This window comes from Mauremys reevesii, linkage group 2, assembly GCF_016161935.1.
Source record: "Mauremys reevesii isolate NIE-2019 linkage group 2, ASM1616193v1, whole genome shotgun sequence".
NCBI classification, from domain to species: Eukaryota; Metazoa; Chordata; order Testudines; family Geoemydidae; genus Mauremys; species Mauremys reevesii.
In genome coordinates this window covers 215,721,110-215,740,636 of record NC_052624.1, presented here as the reverse complement: position 1 = coordinate 215,740,636, position 19,527 = coordinate 215,721,110, and the positions used below count along the sequence as shown (strand labels likewise).

Sequence of the window (19,527 nt, the reverse complement as noted above, 5' to 3'; positions counted from 1 at the left end):
ATGTTGAGGTGAAGGAAAAGGCTTTTCCCTATAAAGATCCAAAGAGCTGTGATAAGTTTGCCAAATCCTGATATTAAGAAGGTGACAAGTTATGTTTTTTCAAAAGAAAAGAAAATCTTTACTACAGCACACAGCATTTATTCATGTAACATAAATCAAATGATACTCTGAAACTAGTGGTATACAAAGTAATATATGTCTGCATTTTTATTTGACTTTTGTAAGGCACTCAGAGTCCATTGTCATGAGTGGCAAATAAATCTTCATATAAAATTAATGGAATATAATATAATGTGCCGCCATCCTTTTCTACAGCGTAATTGTACCATATTCACCCTTGTAAACTGGTGAAAATTCAGAGATAAACTGTCATTTAACAAACTTTGTCCTAATCCCCTAGATTCTTCACAGATACTAGCTAGAAAGAGAAATATACTTGGCTGCAAGATCAAAATCAAACCTGAGACAGCTTATCTATATAACATCTCTACCAAATTTACATACATTGGATTGTATCACTCTCACATGACACTTGTCATCTTAGACCCCTACTTGAAACTTATTCCTTGCTGGTGTACCCTTCTACCATGCAAAGGCCTGTTGAAGTCAAGTGAGAGTCATATAGGTACAGATGGAACAAGATGAAGGTTCAGTCCACTACAGCCTAATTCAAAGCCTACAAAAGTCTGTGGGATCTTTCCATTGGCTTTGAATCAGGCCCTTAAAGTGTAAGTTGCTTGAGTCAGGGACCATGTGCTCCTATATGTTTGTACTATAAATGGTACAATGGGGACCCATTCTGATTGAGTATTCTGTCTGCAACCACAATACTAACATTAATCCAATTCCTTTGTTTCACTTAATGGATCAGACACTGATAAGTAAAATGCACCCCATTCCAGAGGATCAGTGCAGGGCCCTCCACCCTATAAACTCCAGGTAAGATCTTAAAGTAAGTCTTCTGCGTGGCTTAATGCCTTGCACCAGGTTCCACCCCAAGCATTTCTTGCATAGTCAGGGCTGTTAGGTATCTGTTACTTTGTTCTACTTTGATTTATACGGTTTATTGTTTCTGAAAAACTGATTTGTTCGCTTTTGTTATGTGTTTTGTCACAATTAATGGCGGGCTTTTGTCATTGCTTTTTAAAATTAAGGACAAAGCAATGCAAGGGAAGTTTAAAAGAAGAAAATTATTATATAAGTTCACAATCAAATATGCCCCTTAGTAAATGGATTTGTTAGAAATTGAGAGCAAAAGAATTTTTCTTTAATTCTGAGTTCCTTGAACATAGATATTTATCATCTATAAACTTTAAAGCAAAATTATGACTTTAAACTTTAAAGCAAAACCTAGGTTGAAAATGCACTTGTAGGCTCAAATATATGAATGGTCATACCCCCAGACCTGCTCATTCATTTTTGCATTTGTCTTTAAGCATGCATTGGTTGTTGCATTCCCAACTGCCACATTGGAAAAGTTCACATGCATAAATAAAATTCTGCATTTCAAACACCCAATCTGGTGCATCTATACGAATTTTTATCCCTGGATGTCAGAGACTAATGGAAATACTGTAGTAATAATTAGCATTTCACACAAAGATGCTTGTGCCATTCTCACCACTTACATTTCTGAACTGTTCTTCAGCTGCAAAGTTCTCAGATTCATGACTGGAGTGCAAGAAAAGAAATACGGCAAGTAGACTGTAACAGTGACGGTACACCCCTGCAGGTGTAAAAAGTCAAAAACATCAACATGTGAGGTAGAAACACAGAAGAAGAAAATGTGAAGGATCTAGAATCACTAACACCAGCAGCTATCACAAGAAGATTGTCCTGTGGGATGTGCCCAACATATCTTGAGAGATCAACCTTGTTTGACTACAATCACTTAAACCTCAATCCTGAAACACCCCACTCACAGTCAGACCGCTGTGTCCATACCAAACCCTAGTGAAGTCAATGGGAGTCCACCTGTGACAGCCACCACCTTGGCCAACACATAGGGATTGAACTGGAGATCGCCAGAGCTAAAAGCATGAGCTGAGCTGCTACATCTTGAGTTAAAGAATCAAGGTTTTGTAGCTGGGGGCTATATCAACTCCTATTCTCTGTGAATCGGCATGGAGTGGGACCTGTAAAACACACACACAGGTGGGTTGCACCCCCAAACAGAGCTCCTTGCAGGATAGAGATCTTAAACTGAAAACTGAAACTGTGCAAACTGTGTTCCATGTACCTTTTGGGAAGAATCTACCACACTTTGGGGCACCTTAAAATTATCTGTGCTCTAAAAAAGCCCCAAGCCCACCCCCCTAAAACCCTGTAATGTCTAGCTATTTCTATTTTACTACAGTATTACTTATTTGTAGACATGCTTACAGCACTCATCAGCATAGTACACAGGTACTTATTTCTGCCTTGTAGCCTCATTGCTTAACCAATCCGCTCAGAAGAGACTTCTGAAAGGTTTGAAAGAAATATTGTTCTGCTGCTCAGTGATGGAAAGCTCTTAGACACTATAGTAGTGATGGGCACCTTACAAATGCCTGAAATAAATTAGATAAAATATTGTACAGAGACAAGTAGAGATTAGGTTTAGCCAGGCACTGTAATCCTTCATAAAGGAAAGGCCTCACCATCCACGTTCCTTCTGCTAGTTCTATTGTACCATTTGGAAGAGGATACTAAAAATAAAACTAATGAAGGTTTTTTTCCTGATTGTTTTGTTCTTGTTTAAAAGCAACCACAATGTGTAAATCAGCAGTCTGAATGTATTCCAGCTACAGACAGGACTAAGCCACAATGCTGAGATCTTGATTCTAACTGCCCCAAACCTCAAAACTGGTTGGACCTTGAACTATGATTTAGGTCCATCTATAGTTCTAGCCAAATGAAGGTAAAATTACTGTAAGGAAAGGAAGAAGATTTTTTTTTTAATAGATCTGCCCTACAACTAGGCAGGTGTCTAGGAGGAAACTACTGAAACACACTTGGCCATTATAAAAGTGCCCCTTTTTAGGCATGAGTGAGACATTCAGACACATTCTGGAATGTAAGGTGGTACACTTAGGGAAGAAAAACCAAATGCACAAATGCAGACTGGGGGATAACTAGGTTGGCAGCAGCATTGGTGAAAAAGATCTGGGAGTTGTGGTGGATCACAACCTCAACATGAGTCAGCAATGCAATGCTGTTGCAAAAAAAGGAAATGCAATTTTAGTTTGCATTAACAGAGGCACAGGTTGCAAGTCACGGGAGGTGATAGTACTGCTCTGCTTGGCGCTAGTTAGGCCTCAGCTGGAGCACTGTGTCCAATTTTGGTCACCAATGTATAGAAAGGATGTGAAGAAACTGGAAAGGATGCAGAGGCAAGTGACAGGATGATCAAAGGGATGGAATGCAAGCTATATGGGCAAAGGCTGAAGGAACTGGGTATGTTTAGTTTGGAAAAAAAAGAGATTGAAGGGGAACATGATAGGGGTTTTCAAATACTTGAAAGGCTGCCATAAAAACTATGGCGAACAGCAGAGAGGCAAACAGAAGGAGTTTGCCTGGGAGTTCGCCTGGAGAGAGCTCTCGGAAGGAAGAGACCATGTATGCTGAGCGATCTGCCGTTGTGACCTGCACAGGATGCGCCATGTTTGTCTTCCTTCCACAGGATAGAAGCAACTTTGTCTGTACAAAGTGCAAGCTGATCTCCATCTTGGAAGAGAAGATTCAAGGTCTGGAGAAACAGATATCAACCCTGCGTTCCATAAAAGAAAATGAGGATTTCCTGGATAGACGTCAGGATCAGCTTCAGCGGCCACAATGTTCTGAAGATTCAGAGCAGGCTACGCAGCGGGGACAGAAGGCCAGCGAGGATAATTGGCGGCATGTGACTTCCAGAAGAGGAAAGAGTACCAAAAATGTCCATGTACCAGTAACACAGATGCAGGTGAGCAACCGTTTTCATGTTCTCTCCGCAGGTACTAGTGCAGAGAGTGGAGTGGATGATACATCTGAGGGAACAGTGCAGAAGGAGACTCCACTGATTGGAAGGCATGAGATGCACTGTCCTAGGGATGGGGGTTCCACGACCACCACTCCCAAGAGGAGGAGGAGGGTGGTAGTGGTCGGGGACTCTCTCCTCAGGGGGACTGAGTCATCTATCTGCCGCCCTGACCGGGAAAACTGAGAGGTGTGCTGCTTGCCAGGGGCTAGGATTCACGATGTGACGGAGAGACTGCCGAGACTCATCAAGCCCTTGGATCGCTACCCCTTCCTGCTTCTCCATGTGGGCACCAATGGTACTGCCAAGAATGACCTTGAGCGTATCACTGCAGACTACGTGGCTCTGGGAAGAAGGATAAAGGAGTTTGAGGCGCAAGTGGTGTTCTCATCTATCCTCTCTGTGGCAGGAAAAGGCCAGGGTAGAGACCGTCGAATCGTGCAAATCAACGAATGGCTACGCAGATGGTGTTGGAGAGAAGGGTTTGGATTCTTTGACAATGGGATGGTCTTCCAAGAAGAAGGATTGCTAGGCAGAGACGGGCTCCACGTCACGAAGAGAGGGAAGAGTATCTTTGCAAGCAGGCTGGCTAACCTAGTGAGGAGGGCTTTAAACTAGGTTCACCGGGGGAAGGAGACCAAAGCCCCGAGGTAAGTGGGGAAGTGGGATACCGGGAGGAAGCACAAGCAGGAGACTGCAAGAGGGGAGGACTCCTGTCTCAGACCGAGAAAGCGGGACAATCAGCGAGTTATCTTAAGTGCCTATACACAAATGCAAGAAGCCTGGGGAACAAGCAGGGAGAACTAGAAGTCCTGGCACAGTCAGGGAATGATGATGTAATTGGAATAACAGAGACTTGGTGGGATAACTCACATGATTGGAGTACTGTCATGGATGGATATAAACTGTTCAGGAAGGATAGGCAGGGCAGAAAAGGTGGGGGAGTTGCGTTGTATGTAAGTGAGCAGTATGACTGCTCAGAGCTCCAGTATGAAACTGCAGAAAAACTGAGAGTCTCTGGATTAAATTTAGAAGTATGAACAACAAGGGTAATGTCGTGGTGGGAGTCTGCTACAGACCACCGGACCAGGGGGATGAGGTGGACGAGGCTTTCTTCCAGCAACTAACAGAAGTTGCTAGATCACAGGCCCTGGTTCTCATAGGTGACTTTAATCACCCCGATATCTGCTGAGAGAGCAATACAGCAGTGCACAGACAATCTAGGAAGTTTCTGGATAGTGTAGGGGACAATTTCCTGGTGCAAGTGCTGGAGGAACCAACTAGGGGAAAAGCTCTTCTTGACCTGCTGCTCACAAACAGGGAAGAAATAGTAGAGGAAGCAATAGTGGATGGGAACCTGGGAGGCAGTGACCATGAGATGGTCGAGTTCAGGATCCTGACACAAGGAAAAAAGGAAAGCAGTAGAACAGAGACCCTGGACTTCAGAAAAGCAGACTTGACTCCTCAGGGAACTGATGGGCAAGGTCCCCTGGGAGAATAACATGATGGGGAAAGGAGTCGAGGAAAGCTGGCTGTATTTTAAAGAAACCTTATTGAGGTTGCAGGAACAAACCATCCCAATGTGTAGGAAGAAAAGTAAATATGGCAGGCGACCAACTTGGCTTAACAGTGAAATCCTTGCTCGTCTTAAACACAAAAAAACAGCTTACAAGAAGTGGAAGATTGGACAAATAACCAGGGAGGAGTATAAAAGTATTGCTCAGGCATGCAGGTGTGAAATTAGGAAGGCCAAATCACACTTGGAGTTGCAGCTAGCCGGAGATGTTAGGAGTAACAAGAAGGGTTTCTTTAGGTATGTTAGCAACAGGAAGAAAGTCAAGGAAAGTGTGGGCCCCTTGCTGAATGAGGGAGGGAACCTAGTGACAGAGGATGTGGAGAAAGCTAGTGTACTCAATGCTTTTTTTGCCTCTGTCTTCACAGACAAGGTCAGCTCCCAGACAGCTGCACTCTGCAGCACGGTATGGGGAGGAGGTGACCAGCTCTCTGTGGAGAAAGAAGTAGTTCGGGACTATTTAGAAAAGCTGGACGAGCACAAGTCCATGGGGTCGGATGCGCTGCATCCGAGGGTGCTAAAGGAGTTGGCCGATGAGATTGCAGAGCCATTGGCCATTATCTTGAAAAATCATGGCAATCGGGGGAGATCCCGGACAACTGGAAAAAGGCTAATGTAGTGCCCATCTTTAAAAAAGGGAAGAAGGAAGATCCAGGGAACTACAGGCCAGTCAGTCTCACCTCAGTCCCTGGAAAAATCATGGAACAAGTCCTCAAGGAATCAATCCTGAACCACTTAAAGGAGGGGAAAGTGATCAGGAACAGTCAGCATGGATTCACCAAGGGCAAGTCATGCCTGACTAACCTAATTGCCTTCTATGATGAGATAACCGGCTCTGTGGATGAGGGGAAAGCAGTGGATGTGCTATTTCTGGACTTTAGCAAAGCTTTTGATACAGTCTCCCACAGTATTCTTGCCAGCAAGTTAAAGTAGTATGGGCTGGATGAATGGACGGTAAGGTGGATAGAAAACTGGCTAGATGGTCGGGCTCAACGGGTAGTGATCAATGGTTCCATGTCTAGTTGGCAGCCGGTATCAAGTGGAGTGCCCCAAGGGTCGGTGCTGGGGCCGGTTTTGTTCAATATCTTCATTAACGATCTGGAGGATGGTGTAGACTGCACCCTTAGCAAGTTTGCAGATGACACTAAACTGGGAGGAGTGGTTGATACACTGGAGGGTAGGGATAGGATACAGAGGGACCTAGACAAATTAGAGGATTGGGCCAAAAGAAATATGATGAGGTTCAACAAGGACAAGTGCAGAGTCCTGCACTTAGGACGGAAGAATCCCATGCACTGCTACAGACTAGGGACCAAATGGCTGGGCAGCAGTTCTGCAGAAAAGGACCTAGGGGTTAGGGTGGACGAAAAGCTGAATATGAGTCAACAGTGTGCCCTTGTTGCCAAGAAGGCTAATGGCATTTTGGGTTGTATAAGTAGGGGCATTTCCAGCAGATCGAGGGATGTGATCCTTCCCCTCTACTCAGCACTGGTGAGGCCTCATTTGGAGTACTGTGTCCAGTTTTGGGCCCCACACTACAAGAAGGATGTGGACAAATTGGAGAAAGTCCAGCGGAGGGCAACAAAAATGATTAGGGGGCTGGAGCACATGACTTATGAGGAGAGGCTGAGGGAACTGGGATTGTTTAGTCTGCAGAAGAGAAGAATGAGGGGGGATTTGATAGCTGCTTTCAACTACCTGAAAGGGGGTTCCAAAGAGGATGGATCTAACTGTTCTCAGTGGTATCCGATGACAGAACAAGGAATAATGGTCTCAAGTTGCAGAGGGGGAGGTTTAGGTTGGATATTAGGAAAAACTTTTTCACTAGTAGGGTGGTGAAGAACTGGAATGGGTTACCTAGGGAGGTGGTGGAATCTCCTTCCTTAGAGGTTTTTAAGGTCAGGCTTGACAAAGCCCTGGCTGGGATGATTTAGTTGGGTTTGGTCCTGCTTTGAGCAGGGGGTTGGACTAGATGACCTCCTGAGGTCTCTTCCAACCCTGAGATTCTATGATTCTATGAAAAGTTGTTCTCTCTTGCCACAGAGGGCAGGACAAGAGGCAATGGGTTCAAACTACAGCATAGCAGATTTAGATTAAAACTTCCTAACTGTAAGAACAGGAGGACAATGGAACAGACTGCCTAGGGAGGTCGTGGAAGCTCCTTCACTGGAGGTTTTCAAAAGGAGGCTCGATAGCCATCTGTCTTGGATGGTTTAGACACAACAAATCCTGCATCTTGGCAGGGGTTTAGACGAGATGACCTTTGCAGTCCCTTCTAACCTTATGATTCTATAGTTATTAAAACACATTAGGTAGTACATTTACGGAAACCAAGGAGCTAAGATATAACTGTATCTGCAATTATAGCTGCTTGTCATACAATTGTATCTCAAGTCTTTGTTTCTCTCTATCGCAAACATAACAAGCTTATGGGCACAACCCTGCTAAAACAGACAGACTGAACTGGGAATAGTTTGGGTCTTACAAAACATAAGCTGGGTTTTGTTTTTGCAAAAATCAAAATCAGATATGGTTCAAATCCAGCTCAAACTTTATCCAAAGCCCCCAAAATTTGTAGGTGGGTGTTAGCAGGTGATTGGCTAGGGGATTCCAGTTGTGACTGGTTTTCATTGCTAAGCCAAGCAACTTTTAAAAGTTTTGATAATTTTAAAAAATATGCCATGAAACTGTTTACCCAACCTAGGGAAACTCTGAGCTTTTGGAACTTAACAATTAGACATCATGATAAAAATATAAAGAAAAGGAAAGATATGTTCCCTAGATTCTTGGCAAACACTATCCGCATTGTGATCTCTTTTTTGCAGGGAAAGGTGATGAATTATGGAGAAGCAAATATTGCCATAGGTCAGGAGGACACTTTATAAAGACAACCACCCCTGTTATAAGGGCTGGAGATTAGGAATTTAGTTCCAGTTAAAGGGAAGGTGCTCAGGGTTATCTTGTGGGAGTGGGAGATACCACTGTGATTTCTTTCCAAGTTTAAATGCTGACTTGTTTATATAGGATTAGTCTTGGTTAATTAAAGTCACAGTGACATAGATTCTTTTAGTTGCCTGACTCTACATCATTTTAATAAATGCATTATATGGTTCCTTTCAGATCAAATCACTACTGCCCTGCCTTGCTTTGATCAAGACGTGATAAGACAAGGCTTGTAAACTGAGAAGGACCTTCTAAAGCCAATAAAAAGGAAAGAATCTGAATAGGAGTTCACTTTGTTGCTTTAATTAACTTTGGTGAAGAACTTAGATAAAATGTTTATTTTAAAAAGTAAAAAGGGGGGAAGGGATGAAATATTTAAACCATGGGAAATATGAAGCTTTAAGCAAAGCTATATTAATAGCTAAAACATTTGGCTATTTTGATGACTTCAGCAAGATGCTGAACGCACTTAACTCCCATGGACTCAAACTGAGGACTATCTGTATTATTTTTAGGAATACTGGGCATGCCTCTGTGTGTTTATGCTGGGTTACTTGCTATGAGGTGAGATCAAAAATGGAATTACAAGAAAGATAGCTCAGTGGTTTGAGCATTAGCTTGCTAAACCCAGGATGGTGAGTTCAATCCTTGAGGGGGCCATTCAGGGATCTGGGGCAAAAATCTGTCTGGGGATTAGTCCTGCTTTAAGCACGGGGTTGGACTAGATGACCTTCTAAGGTCCCTTCCACCCCTGATATTCTATGATATGTCACAATCCTAAGGGGTATACACTCTCTATTGCCTTTTACGTTGTAAAGGTGCAGATGTAGCAGAGGGATCTAATTGATTCTTTTGCACCAAAGCAGGAGAATAGACTGACCCCACAAAATGACAAGCGGATTAGAGGGGAAACAGGCCTTCCAGACTGCCACCTGAAGATATCAAAGGCCAAGGAGGAGAATGCGTCACCCCTTGATGAGGGCAGAGAGGATGCAAGCAACCATGCCTCTCCCAAATGCCAAGGTGGTCTGTCATTGCTGAGGAAGAATGAGGAGAAAGGAAATGTTTGGAACCTACTGGTGGCAACCATCCAAACACCAAAAATAAATGTGACAGCCATCAACCCAGCAAAACAGTTCTCCATACTGCTAAATAAATGTAGTATCATAAGAATGAAGGAATGGCTTGGGGCAGCATGGAAAGTAACGCGGTAAGTGCTGTAAAAATAATAAATGATGAATAATAACAATAAACAAACACTGTACACATCTACCCATATACACACAGGCTGAAAATCCCAGTACAACATTTTGGGTCCCTTCTGCCTATTGCACATCAATTGTGCTAAATCGTGCACCAGAAAGTCACTTTTCCATGTCATCTACTGTTTCATCTAGCCACCCTGTGACTGGCCTTCACTATTACCTGAACTCTTTTAAACACGACTTCAATCTTTAATTGAGAAACACACATTTACTTACAAGAACCAGCACAGATTCCAAGAGCTTGCTTGTTTTTCTGAGGGATGTTTTTTTAATTGAGCTAAAGAAACGCTCACGTAATTTATTAATTTTTATATTTAGGGAAACAAAGAGAGCGCCGAAAAGTCCTCCAAGTATTCCAAGGAAAATGGTTGGAACGAAGGCCAAGACACTCATATCCAGCAAGTTTTTAACCTGAATTGAAGGAGAAAAGAAAGACAGTACGTTCTGAGAATTCTGCCAGTGATTTGAAATACAGCAGCTACTCTGCTAAGTGAAACATGATATAACAATGCAACAAATAAGCAAAATTTACTTTATAAGACACAGATCTTTCCTAGCAGCTTAAGGAGTGCAGTTCTCAAATTTAGGGATGTTCCCATGAGGAGTCAAGAGCCGTCTCCTCAGAACCTTACAGGATCAGGATCAGAAAGTACAAGCCCAGGCAGCACATAGCTCCAGCAGCCAGTTGTTTTGATTTTTAAAAAGGTTGGAAAGGACTTGACCAAATCAGGCTGAAGGCTCAGTACTGCAGCTCTTTCTTGGGCCCCTCTTTCCCTGAGTAGAAGCAGTCGATCAGGCAGAAATCTTTGTGATACATCTCTTATTACTGAGCGAGCTCAGAACTTCAGAGTGTAATGCAGAAACTTACCTTGACTTCAGCAGGGCCAGGATTTGTACCTTAAACCACCTCATCATTCATAATCATTTATTAAGTTTCAATCTGCAACTACCTGTTTCAAAATCACTGAATAAACTGCAAGTAAAATTGAAGGAGGTAGGGCTAACGTGTAACCGTTTATTAATACTGTGTATGACCTAGTTATTTGGACAGTTATTTTATACTTCTATTGGAAATGTTTTACTGTATGCATATGTTGGTTTATAGCAGGACTGTTAGGAAACCAGCAGGAAGGCAACATAATGTGATCTAGACCAGTAACGTCCTAGTAAACATGGCAGGGGTCATTAAGAATCAATACTGGGCTATTAAGCTAAGAAAATGCTACTTCCTTTGCTCCAGCCCAAGGTTACACTGCTGTTTTGCCACGGCTGGGAATAGACAGATCAGAAGGACACAAAACAGTTAAAAGGTGACTCACTAGAAGAGGGGGCAAGGGCAGTTGTCAGGGGCTGCAAAGGGGGTTTGAAGTAATCAGGTCTTCCTTATCTTCCAGGGGATGGCAAGCCTCAAGTGAGATAGATGGGTATAGACTTAACTGTTTTAAAACCCTTTTTGTCTTATGCTTTGTTCCTACTGTTAAGATTAAACAATACTTAGTTTTAAGAAAGATGCCTGGTCACTGTATTAACCACTGGGCAAATCACCTATGAGGAAAGACATGCAGGGGCTAAACTCAGCTGGGACTGCTAAGTACTCACTGTTGGTACACGGGATGCTGTAGCCCTGGGACAAGGTCTAAGAGTGGGGGAATTATGGGATTCCAACTCAGAAAAAATGAAGGCAAGAGGCTTGACACCTAATGGGGTGGACTCTGAAAGACCATGGAGGGGACAAAAACCATCTCCAAACATTTGCACAGACACAGAGTACTGTGAGGGCTTTAACAATGCTATCCGTGCATAGTGTACAAACCTGGCATTATTTTCAGCAATTGCTACAACAAAATCATCCTCTTTATAACAATGACCTGTCTACACAGACCTAACTGTTTAAATAGGTAGTATAAAAAAATTAAATATAGAGGGCAGTTGCTAAATCTGAAATATCAAGAATTCTATTCTGTTCAGTTTCTCACACCATCCTCAGCACTATAGTATCCGAGTGCCTTCCAAGACTGCATTAAGTTATGTGACTAACATCAGTCATGTGTGGTTCTCTCTTTTTGCCTCCTTTTCCCTGGGAGAAATTGAATGAAGACTATTGTTTTAATATATTATATGTACGCTGTGCGTTTGTATTAGCAAAGGCAAGGTCAAGCACATAGGTCTTGCATTTGGAACAAAAAGTGGCAAAGTGTATTGGTGGATCTTAGTTCCTGTGACTGTTCGAGCTGCAACCTGAGACCAACCCGCAAGAGAGATCCGTCGCCTGCCCCAATGAGCTTCACACTTGTAAAAAACCCAGTGCTTCCTAAAAATCTTGAGCTCTGCAGAATCACATGGCGCTGCCATGCAATAAATTCCTCTTGTAACATTATCCTGGGTAGAGTGAAACTGAGGAAAATAAATATTTTTCTTGAGGAACATAACCCACAAGCTTTCAATTCAGAGTTTATTCACTATAAACTGTGTTGGTTAATGCCACAAACGAAAGAAGTGAAATTTCCCCTGAGCCCCAAACTAATTGAAGTGAAAATATTTCTGATTATCTGTACCATCTGGACAGCCAAAACCTATAGAACACCAGCAGAAGTCATGTGCTGGTAATTCTATCCAGTTTTTCCTCTGACACTAAAAGAAGATGGAGAGGGCCAGCATCCACTGCCTTTTTCTGAAGATGTCCTAATATGAGCTTGTAAAGGGCTACAAATACTAAAAACAGCAGTCATTCTCATATTTTACCCTCTTGTGTGTTTTTGTTACAGAGGGGTGTTCTCCTTTTGTGTTGGGTCAACCTCCAGTTTGTTTTCACAACTGCTATGTATATTTATATACTTTTCCAGTACTGTACGGCAGAATGAGACATTTTCCACTGCAGGTCATAATAACTAGTTTGAGTGGGGAATTGAATTCACAGAACACAACAGTACAAATATGTTACAATTCAGGACAGAAAATGTCAAGGAATTAAAAAACAGAGTGGTATTAACATCTGTGAAAAGACATGCACAAGGCAGAGGTATTAAAATGTGTCAGTATGAAAGAAGACTGGGAAATGCAAAAGGAGGTTGGTAACTAAACAAGCATGCTGAGTTAATAAAAACCTGCTGTGATAAGGGGTGCCGGATACAGTGAGTTAGATGCAAGTCTAATGTGATATGGAAGCAGAAGTACCCAGTATAATTTTGTACAGAACATGCAGAGTCAGCATAGCATGGAGCATGCAAGTAAGAATCCTATCTACACAGCTAGGAATACTGCCCCAGTTGCGTGCACTACATTACCAGAAATGCAGAGACAAACTGGAGGGAATTAGAGAAAAGCAATGAAAAGTGATCTGGGCCAGTGAAGTCTACTTATGGTTAAAAGACAGGGAACAAGGGGTAGGAATAAATGGTAAATTTTCAGAATGGAGAGGGGTAACTAGTCGTGTTCCCCAAGGGTCAGTCCTAGGACCAATCCTATTCAGCTTATTCATAAATGATCTGGAGAAAGGGGTAAACAGTCAGGTGGCAAAGTTTGCAGACGATACTAAACTGCTCAAGATAGTTAAGACCAAAGCAGACTGTGAAGAACTTCAAAAAGATCTCACAAAACTAAGTGATTGGGCAACAAAATGGAAAATTACATTTATCCACATTAAATTTCAAGTAATGCACATTGGAAAAAATAACCCCAACTATACATACAATATGATGGGGGCTAATTTAACCACAACTAATCAGGAAAGAGATCTTGGAGTTATCATGGATAGTTCTCTGAAGACATCCATGTAGTGTGCAGCGGCAGTCAAAAAAGCAAACAGGATGTTAGGAATCAATTAAAAAAGGGATAGAAAATAAGACTGAGAATATCTTATTGCCCTTATATAAATCCATGGTACGCCCACATCTTGAGTACTGCATACAGATGTGGTCTCCTCATCTCAAAAAAGATATACTGGCATTAGAAAAGGTTCAGAGAAGGGCAACTAAAATGATTAGGGGTTTGGAACGGGTCCCATATGAGGAGAGATTAAAGAGGCTAAGACTTTTCAGCTTGGAAAAGAGGAGACTAAAGGGGGATATGATAGAGGTATATAAAATCATGAGTGATGTGGAGAAAGTAAATAAGGAAAATTATGTACTTGTTCCCATAAATACAAGAACTAGGGGCCACCAAATGAAATGAATGGGCAGCAGGTTTAAAACAAATACAAGGAAGTTCTTCTTCACACAGCGCATAGTCAACTTGTGGAACTCCTTGCCTGAGGAGATTGTGAAGGCTAGGACTATAACGGGGTTTAAAAGAGAACAAGATAAATTCATGGAGGTTAAGTCCATTAATGACTATTAGCCAGGATAGGTAAGGAATGGTGTCCCTAGCCTCTGTTTGTGAGATGGTGGAGATGGATGTCAGGAGACAGATCACTTGATCATTACCTGTTAGGTTCACTCCCTCTGGAGCACCTGGCATTGGCCACTGTCGGCAGACAGGATACTGGGCTGGATGGACCTTTGGTCTGACCCAGTATGGCCATTCTTATGTTCTTATGAGGAATGCACTAAGGAGCAGATACTCAGCTGGGACTCAGGAGAGCTAGGTTGTAGTCCCAGTTCTGCCATTGGCCTGTTGTGTGACCTTGCCATTGGCCTGTTGTGTGACCTTGGGCAAGTTATTTCATCTCTCCCTGCCTACATTTCCTCATCTGTAAAATAAGGATAATGATACTTACCTCTATTATAAAGTGCTTTATAATCAACAGATGAAAAGCATTACATAACAGTTGGGTAATATTTTTATAGGTTAAGACAAGCTAATAATCTACAAGTATTTTAGAGTGCTCACACACCAGAGAGAGTTAGAGTGGAACATCAAGATAACAGAGTAGCAGGAAGAAATCCAGAAAGGGAGACTGTAGCCCAGAGGTAGGCAACCTATGGCACGGGTGCCAAAGGCGGTACGCGAGCTGATTTTCAGTGGCACTCACACTGCCCAGGTACTGGCCACCGGTCCGGGGGTCTCTGCATTTTAATTTAATTTTAAATGAAGTTTCTTAAACATTTTAAAAACCTTGTTTACTTTACATAAAATAATAGTTTAGTTATATATTAAAGACTTATAGAAAGAGACCTTCTAAAAATGTTAAAATGTATTACTGGCACGCGAAACCTTAAATTAGAGTGAATAAATGAAGACTCAGCACACCACTTCCGAGAGGTTGCCGACCCCTGCTGTAGCCTAACTGTCAGGAATATCTCCCTGACAATGAAATTCTGAGACGAGAAGTCCCCACACAAACAAGGTAGCGTACACACATAACAGTGTGTACCCAGGGGAAGTGGTGCAGATTTCCTGGCAGCTAAAAGGAATAAAAGAGATACGGTTTCTGGTCTTTCCACTGCTTTATGCTTCCATACCTAATTTTGCATTAATAGCGTGCAGTTGTTGCCCTCCATACCATGGTACAGAAAGAAGCATATGGTTTGATATTAATGCAATGTGTAATTAACCTATGAAGGAAGTAGCTGTCAAAAATATTATTAAAGCGAAAAGCTTAGTAGAATTCAAAATAGGGTGAGACATTTATGTGAATAATAAGAATATCCAGTGCAATACTGGACAGAATACAAATTCAAAAAGAATATCAAAACCCTCAGACTTCAGGACATTATCCAACCATTAACTATTTAGCGTTAGGAAAAAAGAGAGGGATAGCTCAGTGGTTTGAGCATTAGCCTGCTAAACTCAGGGTTGTGAGTTCAATTCCTTGAGGGGGCCATTTGGGGCAAAATCAGTACTTGGTCCTACTAGTGAAAGCAGGGGGCTGGACTAGATGACCTTTCAGGGTCCCTTCCAGATCTATGAGATAGGTGTATCTCCATATATTATTATAACTTCCTTCAAAAAATTATTGCATTATTGTCCACTTTGGGGGTTTTACATCCCCCCTCAGAAACAAAGAATAGTATTTTTGAGTAGCATCTGCAGAGTCTTTCTTCTAGGGTGGGGGACAATTCTTGGTACTCATGATGAAGTTTACGCATTACTAAGCACTGGTTAGAGGCAGGGATATTGCAAGCAAGATTGTTCTGTGCAAACTTCCCCACACAGCTTGTCCAGTGGATCTCAAATCTGACCAACACCACACAGTTCTATGGGGTTCTGAGTGCTCTTATCTCTGCTTGAAATCAGTGGGAACCAAGGGCCCTCACTCAGCACTTTGCAAAATACAGACCCAAGCCCTCAACTGTATTTGAGAAAAGATTTACAGCTATTGTCCTACGGCTATTTTATACATGCTGCTTTTGAAAAACAAAGGAAATTATGGAATTTCACGTCTGTTGTTGTATATTTTTCCTGAGATCAATCAAAATTTGTGGGGGTGGGAAGTTTGAGCAAATTTTTTGGAGTGCCATGATCTGGCATGTTCAACAATATCTTTTAGTATGTAAATAAATACTTGTATCGTCCAAGTATTATTTATTTTTCTTTGTTTTTGTATCCATTTAGAGGCAACAAAATGAAACAGCTGGTAAACAGCTATTCAAGACTTAGCTGAGCCAAGAGTTAAACCACCACCAGTCTCCCTACCTCTTGTTGCCTAAACACTCTGCTATTTTTCCGATGTATCCTTTGTTTTCAGCATCATCCAAAATTAAAAAACAACATATCACAGATTTTGGCCCCAGCAGGTTGAAAATGATGGATATTAATGTTATGCAAAAAAGAGATTTTTACCCCCAATACCTCACATTTTTTTAGTATGTTTCTTGCATATCCCAGGGAACCTCATATTGTTCTCTGGTAACAGCTGGGGCTGGGATTTTCAAAAGCACCTAATAAAAAGGAGCTATATGCCCAATTCCCAGTTCAGTGAAAATTGGGCAGCTAACCCTTTGATAATCCCAGCCAAAAACACTGCAAGCTATTGGCCATCTAATAGCCTGAGCTCAATGCAAGGATCCCCATGGGGAAGGAAAAGAGCTTTGGAAATAATTCTTCTGTTATGTTAAGAGCTAACCATTTTCTATTAATTACCAGGAATGCAGTTCCCACTCCGAGGCCCAGCCATTAAGGAGAAACCACGTGCAGAAATCAACAAGGTTGCCCTTGGCGTTGTTTCACTGTAATGCCAGCTCAGCAAAAACTGCCACAGTTAAAGTAATTATAGTAAAACCTATCTAAGCTTCCACTCAGATAGAGAAAAGTCTATTAGGCAGCTGAATTTTGCTAACTAATGGTTGACCAAAACTGTGTTGGACAGGTTGGAGGAGATTTTAAAAAGTTGCTTAAGAAAAAAAAATTGCATACAGAAGGTGGTTTGAGAGAAAGTTTAACTGAATGGGCCAGACTCACGTCAAGGAAAATTTGAAATTGCAATTCTCCACACTTGCTACCCGCAGGCGTAGCATGCTCAGGGAGAGAAATTTACCCCTCAGATAAGGTGACAACAAGAGAGTGCAGCTTTAAAAGTAGTGCCTCTCCTGGATGGGCTGGCTCCCTCCCCCTTCTTTGTCAACCTCTCTCACCTTGGAGATTTCACTGGCTAGCTCCAGCATTAAGGTGGAGCCTAGGGTTTACTTCCAATTGCTCATAGGCGGCAGGTTTGTATAATTTTTGGTGGGGCCCAAAATGGTGGTGCCCAGCCCGCCCTGTGTCCGATATATAAAAAAGCTCTACTAGCCAGCACACACATACAAGAAAGGGTCAATTAAAAGTGAAAAAGAGAAAGCAGCTTGCCTGCCAATATACAGTATTATATTTTTTTTGTGTTGTGTGTGATGAAGTGTGAATGTTCTTAATATTTCTTGAATACTGTGTGGTGTGTGGGTGTTTAGTTTCCCCAAGATGCCAAGATGTTGGGGACAAAGGGAGAGAAGAGATCAGGTGGCCTCCTTGAAGAGAGAGAGAGAGGAGAGGAGAGGTGAGGGAGGGGAGCTGGAGGGGGAGGGGGGGGAGAGGAGAGGAGACTCAGAACTTGGTGGATGCCACCCCCCGATGGATCTGACTCTGTTCCTCTTTCTCTCTTTTTAAACTGTGTTTGTGTGTGTCCAAAATCTATCTAATAAACCTTCTGTTTCTGTGTCTCTGTGAGAGAGTGATGTCTGGGTGCAGGGTTGGGGTGGGACCTCTGCCAGGATCCCCCCAGGATCCATGGGGGTGCATGGAAGTGAAGAAGTGTGGGGTGTGGCTGAGAATGCTGAGAGTCAGGTAGGAGGAAGGTGCCCTGGATTTGCCCTGGAGCAGAGAGCTCAGAGAGGAGGCTCCCCCAGAGGCTCTGAACTGGCTGAGCATCTGGTTCCCAGCCATCCCAGCATCCCATCACCACACCAGGCACTACACTCCACTAACACTCCAGCTCTGGCCTTTCCTCCTCAAGCCTGCTATCATTGGGGGCTGTATAAGTAGGGGCATTGCCAGAGGATCGATTGCATCATGATCATCTCCTCATCCTCACATTGGTGAGGCCTCATCCTCAGAGCCTCTACAGTTTTTACGCACAGGGATGTGCCCAAATTGGAAAAATTGGAGGAAAAAAAGGGAAAGGCAACAAAAATGATTAGGGGCTGGAGCAGCTGGGCTGAGGAGGAGGATGGAGGAGAAGGAGAGAAGGAGAACTTGGATGAGAGAGGAAGAAGGAGAGATTGATATAGGGAGGATTTTACCCTATGAGGGGGGGATACTGAGAGGATCTAGACTGAGGATGGATCTAGACTAGGAGAGAGGACAGAAAGAGGACAGAACAAGAGTTTGCATGGGAAGTTTTGGTGGGGAGGTTTTAAGAGAAACTTTAGAGGGGGAGGGGTGGTGGGAAGTGGTGGGTGGGATCTAGGGGGAGGTGGTTTTAAAGGTTTCCTTTTTTCCTTGGGAGGCCTTGAAAAAGTCCTGGCTGGGATGATTTAGTTGAGGGGTTGGTGGTTGGAGCAGGGGGGTGACCTCCTGACTCCCTGATGATCTTGATACTCTGAAATGATATTATGCTAAACTGAACTGACCACCCACATTTTTCGTTTTTAGGGTCAGGTGAGGACTCTGGGGGAGGGGCAGGGCTAGGGAACTTGGGGGGGGTGCAGACAGGCTGCCCCTCCCTTAGCCCCCAAAGACCCTCCCTCTCCCTCCCTCCTCCCTCAGGGCAGCCTCTCCTCTCTCCTCCTGCTCCCCCTCCTCACAGCACATCCCCTCCCCTCCCTCCCAGCCCTTGGGTGGTCACGGGGCCTCCTGGGTGGGTACCCCCTCTGCTGCCACCCCCTCCCCACTGCCTGCACTGCTGGGGGACTGCCCCCTCACTGGGGCTGCAGCTCCCAGGGGCCCTGCTGCCCCTGCCTCTGGGCCTGCTGGGCTGGATGGGCTGGGCTGGGAGGGGGGGAGGGCATGGGAGGGGGAGGAGAAGGAGAGGGGGAGGGGGGGGAGGGCAGAGGGGAGGGGGGGGGGGAGGGGAGGGGGGGGGGAGGAGGGGAGGGGAGGGGGGGGGAGGGGAGAGTGGAGGGGGGGGGGGGAGGGGTGTGTGGGTCTGGGGGGCAGGGGCAGAGGGGGCAGAGCAGGCAGGTGGGCAGGTCTGGGGCTGCTCTGTGGGTGCTTGTGGCCAGCTGCTCCCCCCTGTCCCCCATATGTTCCCATCCCCCCCCATACCCCCCCATCTGCCCTCCGCCCACTGTCCCATCTTCCCCCTCCCCCCCCCATCCCCCCCTCCCCCCCCACCTGTCCCCCTCCCTCCCCACCCCCCCTGTGTGTCCCTCTGTGTGCCCCCTCCTGTGTCCCCCCCGTCCCTG

The 19,527-nt window shown here is 43.9% G+C and overlaps 1 protein-coding gene across 1 annotated transcript in view; it reads right to left on the bottom strand.

Moving 5' to 3' along the window:
- LOC120397318 (chloride channel protein C-like) overlaps nt 1-19,527 on the bottom strand; it is a 115,436-nt gene that overhangs the window by 78,609 nt on the left and 17,300 nt on the right. The window contains 2 exon segments of the mRNA XM_039523018.1: nt 1,629-1,726; nt 9,992-10,186. Of these exon segments, the coding sequence (XP_039378952.1) occupies nt 1,629-1,726; nt 9,992-10,186 (293 nt within the window).